Source organism: Culex quinquefasciatus, chromosome 3 (assembly GCF_015732765.1).
Source record: "Culex quinquefasciatus strain JHB chromosome 3, VPISU_Cqui_1.0_pri_paternal, whole genome shotgun sequence".
Classification (NCBI taxonomy): domain Eukaryota; kingdom Metazoa; phylum Arthropoda; class Insecta; order Diptera; family Culicidae; genus Culex; species Culex quinquefasciatus.
Genome location: NC_051863.1, coordinates 59,945,445 through 59,958,306, shown reverse-complemented (window position 1 = coordinate 59,958,306; position 12,862 = coordinate 59,945,445). Strand labels below are relative to the sequence as shown.

Here is a 12,862-nt window from a genome sequence, read left to right as displayed (position 1 = left end):
GTAACAGATAAGCACTCTGCCTCTCTCAGAACTGCCTGGCTTTCAGTCATGGTCAATTAAAAGCCATTTCTTTTACACTTTTTTCAATTGCCTTATAATATCATAAAGAGGATTAGAGTGGTGGAAAGAGGGATGGGATCCGCGGTGTCAGGTTCTGCGTTCGCTGCTTGAAAATGTGGCAAAATGCTACTGCATACAATTCTTTCCAGTTGTTGGACGATGTTGTTGTTGAAACATTTCATGGTGAAGGGGAAGGTGAAATGGAACCAGTTGATGGCACTCTTCACTTGATGAGGCTCGATTAATGCTAACATTTTGGAAGCATTCAGAGTGAATTGTCCTTTTTTCGCCCTACGATACCTATTTTTGACCTAATGTTAATCCAACCCGTCATTAATAGGTACAACCACCCTACCCAAAGTCAAGCGGGGAGGGCCAGGAAGTGAAACTGCTGATTTGGTAAGTTGCCGCGGCGAAGCTGCCAGCCGGTCTCGGATGGCCAACACAGCACACACGCGGTTACAAGAACGCGATGATGGGGCGAAAAAAGGGGGCTCAGTCCGCGTCCGCGACTCATCATTGGGATGTGTGAAAAAGGAAGTGGTCATTCTTAAGGGTGTATGATTTTGGGCAGGGATTTTTTTAAGGAGATGAAGGTTGAAGATACAGCGTTGAGGCCAACGGGCAGAGATGGCTGCCAGTGATAATCCTTTGATGTTGAAGGTTATGGCGAAGTCAGAGATTGAACTCATGAAGCATGAAGGTCTAAGCAAGTGATACAACTATCGTCAAATTTGGAGGTTGAAATGTAGAATTTCCAACTTTTCAACTATTTAAACCGTGTTCTATACAAGTCAACAAACCTTACAGTGAGTTCAAGTGGTACAACATCAGTCTAACGGGGCATTCCGCCGTGCCGCCGTAATCGATACCGCAGTGGGGTTGCACTACAAATGGTATTACAGGTCTCAAGAGCCCTCTCCAATCAAGGCCAATCTGCATAAATGTTCAAGGGCTTCCCAGTGGTTGGCTGCGGAAGCCAGTGAATACAACGGGAGAGTACACCCAAACGCGAGATATCTGACAGTAGCTGTCATAAACAGAAGGTAGAGGAGAAAAACTAAATTGATTCCGTCAAACCATCGTAGCATAGAATAAAGGGAATTGAGATCGAATTTGTTTATTAATGTTTGAGTGCACAAACAAGCCCTAATTTCTCAAATTCCTAAATGCCGTCAAAACGACAGGAAACCTCATCGATGCAACAATACTGAGTGACGTTCGTTGTAAGCTGTTGGTTCTACCTTAGCCTCTTCAGGTCCAGGTTCCGAACGTTCTTCCTTTTACGACTTCACCTCGTCGTTGTGCCGAGCAACGAAACAAAAGATAATGTCAAGTGGCCGCTGCCGCCGCCAAGTCCAGGAATTCCGTCACCACGTGTGTGGCCACTCCGGTTCAAGATTCAAATGAGTTTTGCCGAGACTCAACCTTCGACCACGTCTTCGATAGCAGAGTTGCGTTGTTTCAGCTGAACTTGACTGATGGCGGTGCGAGCTTTCATCGCTCGACCCGGGAAGCCTCCCAAACAATGGAGTTCTTTGAACAACAACGTAACCTACAACTGTCCAGAGTTTGGCGGGGCTGCGGTGATATTAATGAGATTTATTGGGAAGAAAGTTGGGCTTGAAACGTGCCGACCGCCGCGAGCTCGTAATTTGTTGTTCGAATTCTTCCGTTATCGGACAAGCTCTCTACGAGCTGTTCCGAGAATGGGTCGATGGTCAGTTTGGTGCGGTTATCAACTGTTTCGTTGTCGCTACTGACGATGTGTTGAGCGGTTTTTTGGTGATAAGTTCTTCTTATTGTTATAGATTTTTTGAATATGTTTCATTTCAATTGAGACGCTAAGTCTGCGATTCGATGTGAGTCACATTTATAAATAACATTAAGAATTGATTGGGGTTTGATTAATTAATTGTTTCTTTTCATAATTATTGTTCTGACAGAATTCTCAAATATTCTCAATAATTTGCCAAATTAAACTTAAATTCTAGAAAAAACTAGAATATTTTCGCACTATGTCTTTCTTTATGCGCAAATATGGGCAATTTATAAAATAATGTGGCGCACGTTTTCTAGCAGCAATTGTAAAATCTCCATCAATTTAAATATTTCTAAAACTTTTGAACAGCTTCCTAATTATATAGCCGATTCAGAAAAAATTGTTCGCAATCTGCTTTGAAATCAAAGGTTGGCTTGTGACATTTTCTCTGCTATGGCAATAAATGATCCCATACAACGAACACTCGTTACACAACCCCAACAATAAGTTACAGCTCAAAGCTCTTCAAGCTCCAATTCAAGTAGCTCTCTCCTGAATAATTAATCACCATCATTCTGAAACAACCTTCAACCTTCTTCTCACCTCTACACGTTCTTTCACTTACTACTGTTATAACTATGAGAATGCAAAGTTGAAACACCTGAACCCCCTCAAGTCTTCCCTCACTTGTGAGTTACATCTGCACGGGATGTTCTGCAGCAGAGCCACTCAGGAAAAAAAACCCGGAACGATGCACCACTTCAAAGTGGTGCCTCGGCTAGACTTGGGAGCGGTACACTCCTCACACATGATGGTAGATGGCGCTGTCTGTCTGTCTAGCGGAGGGTGCTGTCACTTTCTTTACCGCCAAACCGTGGCCAACGTCACATGTTGGGGGAACCCAGATGTACGGGACGTGACGTGTGCATATTTTTGTCTCGTATGTTGACCTTTTTTAACTTCCAGCTTAGATTTCTGAATTATAAGGTAGGTATTAGATTTGCAATCAAATTAAATAGACAGTCAAAATGATTTAAAAATGAGCCTAATTCTAAAAATCGACCGAAGCGATCAATCTGGCAACACTTCACTTCAAATAAATTCCCTAACCTTTCTTCCAGAACTTTGAAGTTACGAGCATTGTTTCCTAAAGATGTCAGTTTGGATTGGCTCCTCATACGGTACACAAGCCTTCTGGAAGCGGGACTCCCCCCTCAACTGCAACTGGGATCGTGAAGCTCCCGTAAGGCACTTCAAAGCTTGCATACACTTTTGTTTGAGCGTTCCGTAGGCTGTCTGTCCGAATCGTCCGACTGTCTGTCTGTTTATCTTCATCGTCTCCTCTCTCACTCGCTCTAAAATGCAAAAAAGACGCACATCTCCCTTGCATTCAGGAGTGAGTGGTCTATGCAAAACAGTAGAAACTGCAGCAGCAGCATAACGAACTAGGAGAAATATACCAATTTTAAGCCTAATAAGCGGTCGTGTTTGAATGATGCTGGGTAATCTGGATTGTTCCTTGAAATTCACTGAAACCAAGTACACCAACGAGTAGAGCAACTTTTTGTGAACATTTCTGTATATTTTCACTTTTATTGAAAGTTATGCTATTCCTTTTACAAGCATGTAAAGAAAATATTTCAAAAATGCATTCTAATCAGTCGAGTGCATTGGGTCACGCCAATTTTTCTATTTTCATCTTAGTTCTTTTTTTCTTCCAGCGCTCTTTTGGGTCTGCTTCGTGCTGCAAAAATTGATGAAATTTTAAGCGAACACTCACGAAAAGTAGCATTTATAGCGAAAGTTTCCTGGCAGCACTTGCTCACTCCAACAGGCGCTGCACCAGCATGTTGGTGGTGTTGGTGGCCACCCTTTGTTCTTTATTTGCCTTCGCTCCTCGCTCGGTTTTCTTCAGCCTTCGATTGGAATGTGTATTCAAAATTGAAACGTCAAACGACTTGGCGCGTTTGTTTTTTTTTATGGTGCTTGCTAATTATTTACATGTTTCGGGATTATTTTTCAAGTGAGTGACTAACTAATGGGCAAAAGAACATGTTGCCGGTAGTTGGAAGCAATTTTATATCTTAAGCGCTTTGAAATCGTTAGCGCAAGTGAAGAGATATTGATGGCGGCTTTCGTTTTGCAGTTAACCTCTCATCTTGCGTGTGGATGTGTGTGCCACCAAAATGATGAGAAATGGTCTCGCAAAAAAGAAATTATTATCAAAAGTGCATTAAATTTGATCTTTTTGGCCAGTAAGTGGCATAAATTTGCGTGCTTACTCGAGGCGGTGCTGTTGCTGGTAAGTTTATAGCCTAAATAGTATTTTTGGAGCTTAAATCGAGCATCAAACTCTCCATATGACGAAGATAGGTGTTTGATTAGAAAGGGTATATTTCCCCTAGCAATGCCGTTTGATGCACTCTTCTCTTCTGCATGATTCACTTTGGGATCTCCAATCTGGAATTTATTAGCCTGAACATAGGCAAGAGAACGTATCATTATTGTTTTTGATCAATGTTAAGAGCGAGTTTTTCACCAGTGTGTAACAGGTCGTATCGAGGTGCTCCGATTTGGATGAAACTTTCAGCGTTTGTTTGTCTATACATGAGATGAATAAATGTCAAATATGAGCCCTCTACGACAAAGGGAAGTGGGGTAAAACGGGCTTCGAAGTTTAAGGTCCAAAAAACCTAAAAAATCTTAAAATTGCTCGCATTTCCGAAAAACTTCATCAATTCCAACTCTCGTAGATGCATTTGAAAGGTCTTTCGAAGCACTTCAAAATGGGCCATAAACATCCAGGATCGGTTTGACTTTTTCTCATAGCTTTTGCAAAATACTGTTAAAAATTGATTTTTTTAAAACATCAATATCTTTTTGCAACAGCCTCCAACACCCATACTTTAATTTACAACTCCAATACTTATAACTAACGTGAAATTTTCCGAGGATTCCAAACATGACAAAGTTAAGATCAAAAAGTGCCGCTATTGAGGCCTACAGGGCAAAAACTAACGTTGTAACATGTTTGTTGTACAAAAATCGAAAAACTATGAGAAAAACTGCGATTGGCCAAAAAGTTAATACCGTAGGCTTATAGTCCATATAATTACCTATCTTTTGACCTATAGGAGTATGGGTGTTGGAGGCTGTTGCAAAAAGATATTGAGGTTTTAAAAAAATCAATTTTTAACAGTATTTTGTAAAAGCTAAGAGAAAAAGGAAAACCAATCCTGGATGTCTATAGCACATTTTGAAGTGCTTCAAAAGACCTTTCGAATGCATCTAAGAGAGTTGGAATTGATGAAGTTTTACGGAAATGCGAGCAATTTTAAGATTTTTTTTATGTTTTTTTGACCTTAAACTTCAAAGCCCGTTTTACCCCACTTCCATTTGTCGTAGAGGGCTCATATTTGGCATGAGTTCATCTCATGCATAGACAAACAAACGCTGAAAGTTTCATCCAAATCGGAGCACCTCGATACGACATCTAGAACAAACCGAGCAGAATTTACAAATACTGCCTCTTAACTATACTCGTCAAATGGACAAAGAACACCAATTATTCAATATTACGCCCATTTGAAATGTTAGTCTTGATCGCAAAGTTTTCATCCGTCAATGCCAATTTTATTGGTAATTTTCTGAGCTTTTGAACAAAATATTTTCAGGAATTAACAATCATTGACACTAGTGTGTTCCAAAAATTACGATGTGGCGGAAACCTCAACCGGATTGTTTCGAATGTTTCGGAATGTTTCGTTTTACTAAAAATTGTCTGTTTCATAAAAAATATCATATGCGTTCAAATTGCCTAGTATTTCCCTTTAAATAAAATTTAAGAGTCCTACTAATAATGTTCCATATTCATATTAATCCAGAAAGTCGTCATTTTTCATTGGCAACATGATAAAGTTGGAAAAATGATTTTTTTACGAATTTCTCTAAAAATCCATCTAAAAAATGTGACACAAAAACCAATACCACCATTTTGTGGGAAACAATTTTGTGAACAATTTTGCTTTTTTAACAATCAATTATTTTTGTCTTTAGTGCCAAGATACAGCCACTTTAGGAAAATAAAAATGGCGAATATTCAAAATTTCCTATGAAAACTCAATGTTGTCACAAACACACTGTTTTAGCTACTGCCAGCATTTTATATGTTTCCAAACCTTTTTTATCTGTTTTTTAACAACAATTTACAAGCAAAACCTATAGTTTTCATCGATTTGACTGTTAACGTAAGCGCCATGACGAAGAAATGTATTTCAAAATAATCGCCTTGAGTACAATAAATTCATATTAAAAAAAGAAATAATAAGTACTTTTCGATTGCAAATTCAAGTATACATTGAAAACTGAAGCCAAAATAAAATTTGACTAACATTTCCGTTTTTCCCAAAAAAAAAAAAACATTTTTTCAAAAAATCCTAACTTGGTGGCAATTTTTAACTTCATAATTCTCAAAAGTTGCGTTTTTTTTTGTCGCCAAAAAGATATCAAAAAATAAAAAAAAAACACGAAATTGAACATAAAATGCCTTCAAAAATTACAAATTTTCGAATATTTTTTTTTTTTTTAGCAGCTGCCAACATTGTATGGAGACTTGTATGGGTGAACTGATTGCACAAAATGGCTTCTTTGATCATAGGAAAGGCCCCCACAAAGTGTGAGCCAAATAAAAAAAAATACAGAAATTAAAAATTGTGACTGTATTTTTGCCTTCCTCACTTTACTGAGGAAAGGCTATAAAATCACTCGAAAAACGAACTTCTTAAATAGGCCTTCTAGATCCACTTTCACGTATACATATCGACTCAGGATCAAATTCTGAGCAAATGTCTGTGCGTGTGGATGGACGTAGAATTTTTTTCTCACTCACTTTTCTCGGAACTGGTTCAACCGATTTTGTCCGGATCTGTGTCGTTAGATCCGTCTTCAGGTCCCCTGAGTATTTTTTGAATATCATTAAGTTTAGTTAAGTACTTCAAAAGTTATGCTAAAAAAACGATTTTAGTTAAAGTTCAGAAGATTGTAAAAAGGGTGGTTTTTGTAAGAAAACTGGTCATGCTATATATTTTTAGAAAGGTATTTGAAAGACCTTTAAAATGAGCCTAAAACATCAAAGATCAGATAACCCTATCAAAAGTTATTATCACTTAAGTGTTATTTATGCACTTTTCTGAGGCCGGATCCCAGATATTTCTATCATAACGGTGTCCGGGTCTGGCGTGTGACCCATCATTAGTTAGATAATTAAAAAACCTTACAAATGAGTCTACAACATCAAAGATCTGATGACCAGTTCAAGAGTTATAAGCACTTAAATGTTATTTATACACTTTTTGGAGGCCGGATCTCAGATATTACGATGAAAAAAGTGTCCGGGTCCATCATGTGATCCATCATTAGTTAGATAACTGAAAGGCCTTTCAAATGAGCCTACAACATCAAAGATCTGATTACCCTATCAAAAGTTATGAGCACTTAAGTGTTATTTCTACGTTTTTGGAAGCCAAATCTCAGATAATTTGATGAAAATAATTTTCGGATGCACAATGCGACCCATCGTTTAATGAGAAATCGAAAGACCTCTTTACAAAGGAACAAAAACTAAGTAGATACATATTTTCTCATTTATTTTCATTTTTTTATAAATATGACTTTCTCCACTCGTGGTCACATGAAACTTCCTCTTGCTGCCTCAAGTCCATCATCGTTTAAGGTCTCGCGTATTTTGTAGTCTGGAAGACAATGTTGTATCTACCGCGACAGGATCTTCGATTGCCGATCTGCAACGGATCGTCCCGGGATAGGAAGTTGTTTCGTCGGTCGTATTGGAAAATCGATCAGGAACGGACCAGACCGACGATGACGCTGCCGCCGCCATCACTCTTGTTTAGTTTGACCAAAGACACTACAAAGAAACTGGTTAGAAATTATTCAAGTAACTGTAACAAAAATTACCTTTTAGCCTTTTTTCACACAAAACTTGATCGTCCACTTGAAATTTGATAAAATTTAAAAATATATATTTTGTTTGGAATTGCTTTTGACAGATGACATTGTGAAGTATGCAAAACAGGAGATGGATTCTGCATTTTTGCACAAACACTCACATTGAGAATTGATCAAACGTCAAAATTTCCTCTCACTACACACTGACCAACATCAAGAGTTCGTTTTCCCACATTTTCAAGCAAATTTTAGAGTTCAAGTCGAGCATTTTAGCTCGAGCCTCGATTCGATTTGGCTCGCGTTCAAGCCTTAATCGACTCGATGCTAGAGCCAAAATTCTCACTAGGTCAATGTTCAAGTACTAAACCAAAAAAGGGTTATATGGTTGAACTGAAAAAAATCGTATGTAAAAGTGATATAACAAATTCAAAGTGATATTCAAATCGTAATTCTTGGTAAGGGTGATTTTATTGCAAAAAATAAAAGAATTTGTCAAGACAACATTTACGATAGATCAACTATGGTCCCCTTGGAACGAGGTTTAAAGTAAAATACTTTAAGTCAAAATCGGCCGTGGAATCATTTTTTCAAAATTGATTTAAAAATTTAATTTAAACCTATTGCGAAAAATCAAAAAAAAAAATATTTTCGTTGTAAATAAGAATATCACTAATTTTAGTTCAATTTTAGGATTCAAATTAGATCCTATGTTTTGTTACATGAATAATTGTGGTGAGGGAGAAGGGATGTCCAATGTGTTAAAAAAAATGACATCCATTTCCCTCTCCAATAGAGTTATCTACGTGTGCAGGTAAGGCCTCGTGACGCGTTGGTTAGCGGCTTCGGCTGCCGATCCCTAAGTTGCTATGGGACGCGGGTTCGATTCCCGCCTTATCCTCCTGGCCTTCTATCGGATGGGGAAGTAAAACGTCGTTCCATTTGAGTAAAAGAGGTTTTGGGTGACTCACCACACATAACCTTTGGACGCCGAAATGAGCAGAAACTTGCAACAGAGACTACAAAAAGACCCGGGGTCATTAAAGTGGATTGCTTTGTTTTTTTTACGTGCGCATGTATTGCGTATACGTACATAAAAAAGATTGAGGTTAAATTTTGTACCGGCCAGCAAAACAAATGGTGTGCTAGGACCCTATTGTAAACCATAAATGTGAGGAAGGCACCAACCACCTATAGGTGGATTAAGTAACGTTTTTCTAAGGAATTTAAACCCATACCAAACGAAGAGGACTGTTTTCTATCATGCCGTTCAACTGGGAAGAATAAACGCCAAAATGTGTTTGATATTTTTGAAGGTTCGCCATACTGATTGGCTGTAATGCGTGTAATATTACATTAAAATTTCGATACATTATTTTACAATCAAGCCTTTTACACGCAGTTGAATTAATACTTTTTTCCATGAAATCCAAATTACATTTTCAAAATTTGCAGTTAAATCAACATTATTAACTCTCTACTGCCCACATTTTTTTACCTTATTTTTTACAACTTTTTTTCTAAGAAAAAAATTACTTCTCTTGTTTTATGTTTTTCTTGTTTTATTTCTAGTCTTTTAATTTGTAATTATCTTGTTTGGTTTATGTTTGTTTTGGTAGTATTTGACCTATGCTACCGCCTCCTATCACTACATTTTGCCTGTATAATTTTTCAAGATTAAAAGTCACGTTTTCTATTATTTGTTTGTTTTCACATTTTCTGCTACAGAATGGCACCATTATCATTTAAATTGTAAAAAATACGCAGTGGAAAAGTATGGGACACAACAAAAATTATTGCATTCTTTTTGGCTTCCTCTCCGAGGAATGCCATATAAAATCACTTGAAAATTGGCCAAAAAATTGCACTTCGATTTCTCGGAAATGGCTGAACGGATTTGGACACTTCCGGTTGCATTCGATCCCTCTTAGCTTCCGATAAGTCGCTATTGAAAATCTTCCCCGTAGCCCTTTCCTGTCAAAAGATATTTACGAAAAACGATTTGCAAACCTAGAACCGAAAAACAAAAAAACGATGAAAATTTCTCAAAATTGCTTCATTTTTGCATAACTAGGAAGTCTGGAATGTCCTCCATCCACGGCTGAAACGGGACAAAAATCCATTGAAATTTGCCAAAGTTACAGCCACTTTAAGAAAACTGTTTGCATTCAGCCGCCTTCAAATCGACTAAAACGAGGCCAAAATTAACCAAAATGTCGGCATGTTGCACATTTTTGTAAAGCTCTTTCAAACCCCAATCCACTGAGATACATATCTCGACGAATTATTAAGCTTAGTCGTTAATATCTGCGGTAAACTGCTATTTTTGACGATACCAATGCATTATCACATGCTGGTTCGCCCATCCGGCTAAAAAACCCAGAACTATTATACTTCGTTCGAAAGCATTTTTCATCGTGCTTCGAATGTCATCTTAGGAAATAAAATTCCCTTTGTAAATCGCGTCCAGCATGCAAAGATTCCACCCGACCTCAAATCAGGTCCAGAATAGTCTCAGAAACGTCTTGGCCAAGCCAAGACAAGTCAAGTCATCTCGGGAAATGACAATATGTTATGTGTTCTTAGATACCTATCCTTGAGCCATCGGTCGACTCCGTTAGCGATACACTTTTTACCCTTTCTTAAATTTTCGCTTTAGCTACGGAATGTGAGAGCGGAATGCGAGAGAGGGAGAGAGTTTACGGAAATTATGACTCGTTTTTTTTTTCATAAAATTATTTTTATTAGGTCCTTTTCGGTACTGGGACCTGGTTAGGACCGAGTCGGCTTTTGTAATTACATTTGACTTAATAATTACAGAGGATCTTGTGTGTAAATGTTAGTGAATTATGACTCGTTCGAGCACTGCATTAGTTTTTACGCCGTGACAGCATTAGACAGCTCGCGTGCATTGTTTACATGGATTTTCGTCGACAGACCGTAGGCGTATTTTACTTTTACTGGGATAGAATAGCATTCGATTTAGTAAGCCTATAGACTATATACATTATAAAGTAATATGCTTTCTATAAAAAAGGATCGCAAAGTTATTACTTTAAATTGTTTTAAAAATCCATTTTAAATCCTTTGCGGTCGTATAAAGTGTCATGGTACCCAGAAAATTAAGCTTTATCATTGTGAACAATAATATTAGTAATTTAGTTGAATTTTAGAACTCATTCAACGAATCGTCTATATATATTCAATGTATATTATACATGTACATTCTCAATACATAAATTTGAGTATGAACCGAGAAGAGGAAGCCCCCATTCACCTAGGTGGATTAAGTAACGTTTTTTATCCTAAATATAGTCAATGTTAGTAAAAACACAGCCTAAGCCTAAAAAATACATTTTAAAAAATATTTGAAAAGTAAAACACGTAAAATTATCAACCCTAAAATTTACTTTAATTTCATGAGTACATTAAGGGTGAAATTTTGTAGCGTATCGTAGCGTCTATCATAAATTGTTGGAGACATTTCAGATCTTTTTGTCTTTGCTGTCCTACAAAAGAACCGACAATATCGCACCAACCCAACCACTTCAGGCTCCATACCTCGAAGTAGAGAGAGCCGTTTGGAAGCTGTGTCACGTCAATTTACATCATCTAGATTGGGCTTTGGATCCAACAAGCAGCAAAACGAATGATGCCAATGGCATTAGAGCCAGTCAGGCAGCTGTTGGCTTTCGAGTTCAATGCTGATTTGGATCGATTGAATAACTCAATCATAATGCAAATGACTGCCGCTGCTTCTGGCTTGACCAGGCTTGGAGCCTAATTCAGCAAAATGCAAACAACACAAAATCGTAACTGGACTTCTCTCGGCTGGGGGAGAATTCCGAGCTCACTAGTCAATTGGTTTAATTCGTTCAATTGGTTTGCCAGATTGAGGCACAGAGTTTGATTTATTTGCATCAGAATCGGAAAAATGAAGTTGATCAATCGTGTGAGGTAGATGATTTTGGCTGATGGGGCCGATTGTGTCGAGTGCTTTTGAAAAGATTTTCGTTTTCGATTTTTTTTAAATGTCGATTATTTGGCAGCTTCTTAACACAAACATTGAATTTGATATAAAAAACTTAAACTTACCTTTTATTTTCTGCTCCCATCTTGACGAAGCTCGAAGCTTTCTGTCTATCAGAACCAAACAAAATTCTGCCTTTTTTCCTCACTTCATGGTCTAAACTCTGTAAGAAAGTTGCCATTTAACGCGAACCAACCAGCCAATCTGCACCGTTTTCAGCAACTCTCCGTTTCACGTGGCTCGTGGTTCCATGAAACAATAACACACCAGCCTTCAGCCACTAATTCCTTCTATTTTCTCTCTCTCTCTCTCTCTCTCTCTCTCTCTCTCTCTCTCTCTTCAAAGGCCACTCGGGCCGACTCTGCTGGCCGGGCAAGATTTACTATTATTGCTTTATTACACCTCAATTTATTTATTATTTATAATTTGCAACCATAACTCACACGACTAATTTCATCTTTCCACACCCGACGACGACTTCTCACTTCTTGCCTTCGAAAGGGCCTTGCCTCGGTTTAGAAGGCGAAGTTTCACAAGCGACCAGCTATTTATCACACAACAATTTTCGCTAAACTGAACCCCTGGGTTTGAACCCGGTTTGGCCACGAATCACGATTTTGCTCCACTCTCTGGCTGACCGATCGGATTCGATGATTTAATAACGATTTAATGCGAAGACCTATTACCGCCACTTTACATAACAGCTCAAACTGCAATGTGATGATGCTGAAGTCGCAGAGTTGAGCGGGTAGGACTTTGAGGGGGGTTGTTTCCGCTGCTGGGAAGTAACTGATATCGAAAAGTCGTGGGACTTTTGTTCTGCAACACAATCAGAGTTATGTTCGAGTTCTGGAATGAGAAATAGATTGTAAAATTAGTCATTGGTTGGAAGTTGACGCAAGTTAAACGTTTTAATTGGTTTTATCTTACATTTTAAGTCATTACTAAAAATAAATAATTGTTATTCATGAACTTGATAAGCAACCATATCAACTCCATGTGTGGTAACAAAAACAGAAATCAATTTAAAAAAAGATAATAATAGCATA

The 12,862-nt window shown here is 38.0% G+C and overlaps 1 protein-coding gene across 1 annotated transcript in view; it reads right to left on the bottom strand.

The window, feature by feature from the left end:
- The window catches only part of LOC6045571 (semaphorin-5A), a 300,750-nt gene extending 288,639 nt beyond the window's left edge, over positions 1-12,111 (bottom strand). The window contains exon 1 of the mRNA XM_038264905.1: positions 11,879-12,111. Coding sequence (XP_038120833.1) covers positions 11,879-11,994 — 116 coding nt within the window. The 5' untranslated portion in view covers positions 11,995-12,111. The remainder of the gene's footprint in view (positions 1-11,878) is intronic.
- Between the last annotated feature and the right edge of the window lie 751 nt (positions 12,112-12,862).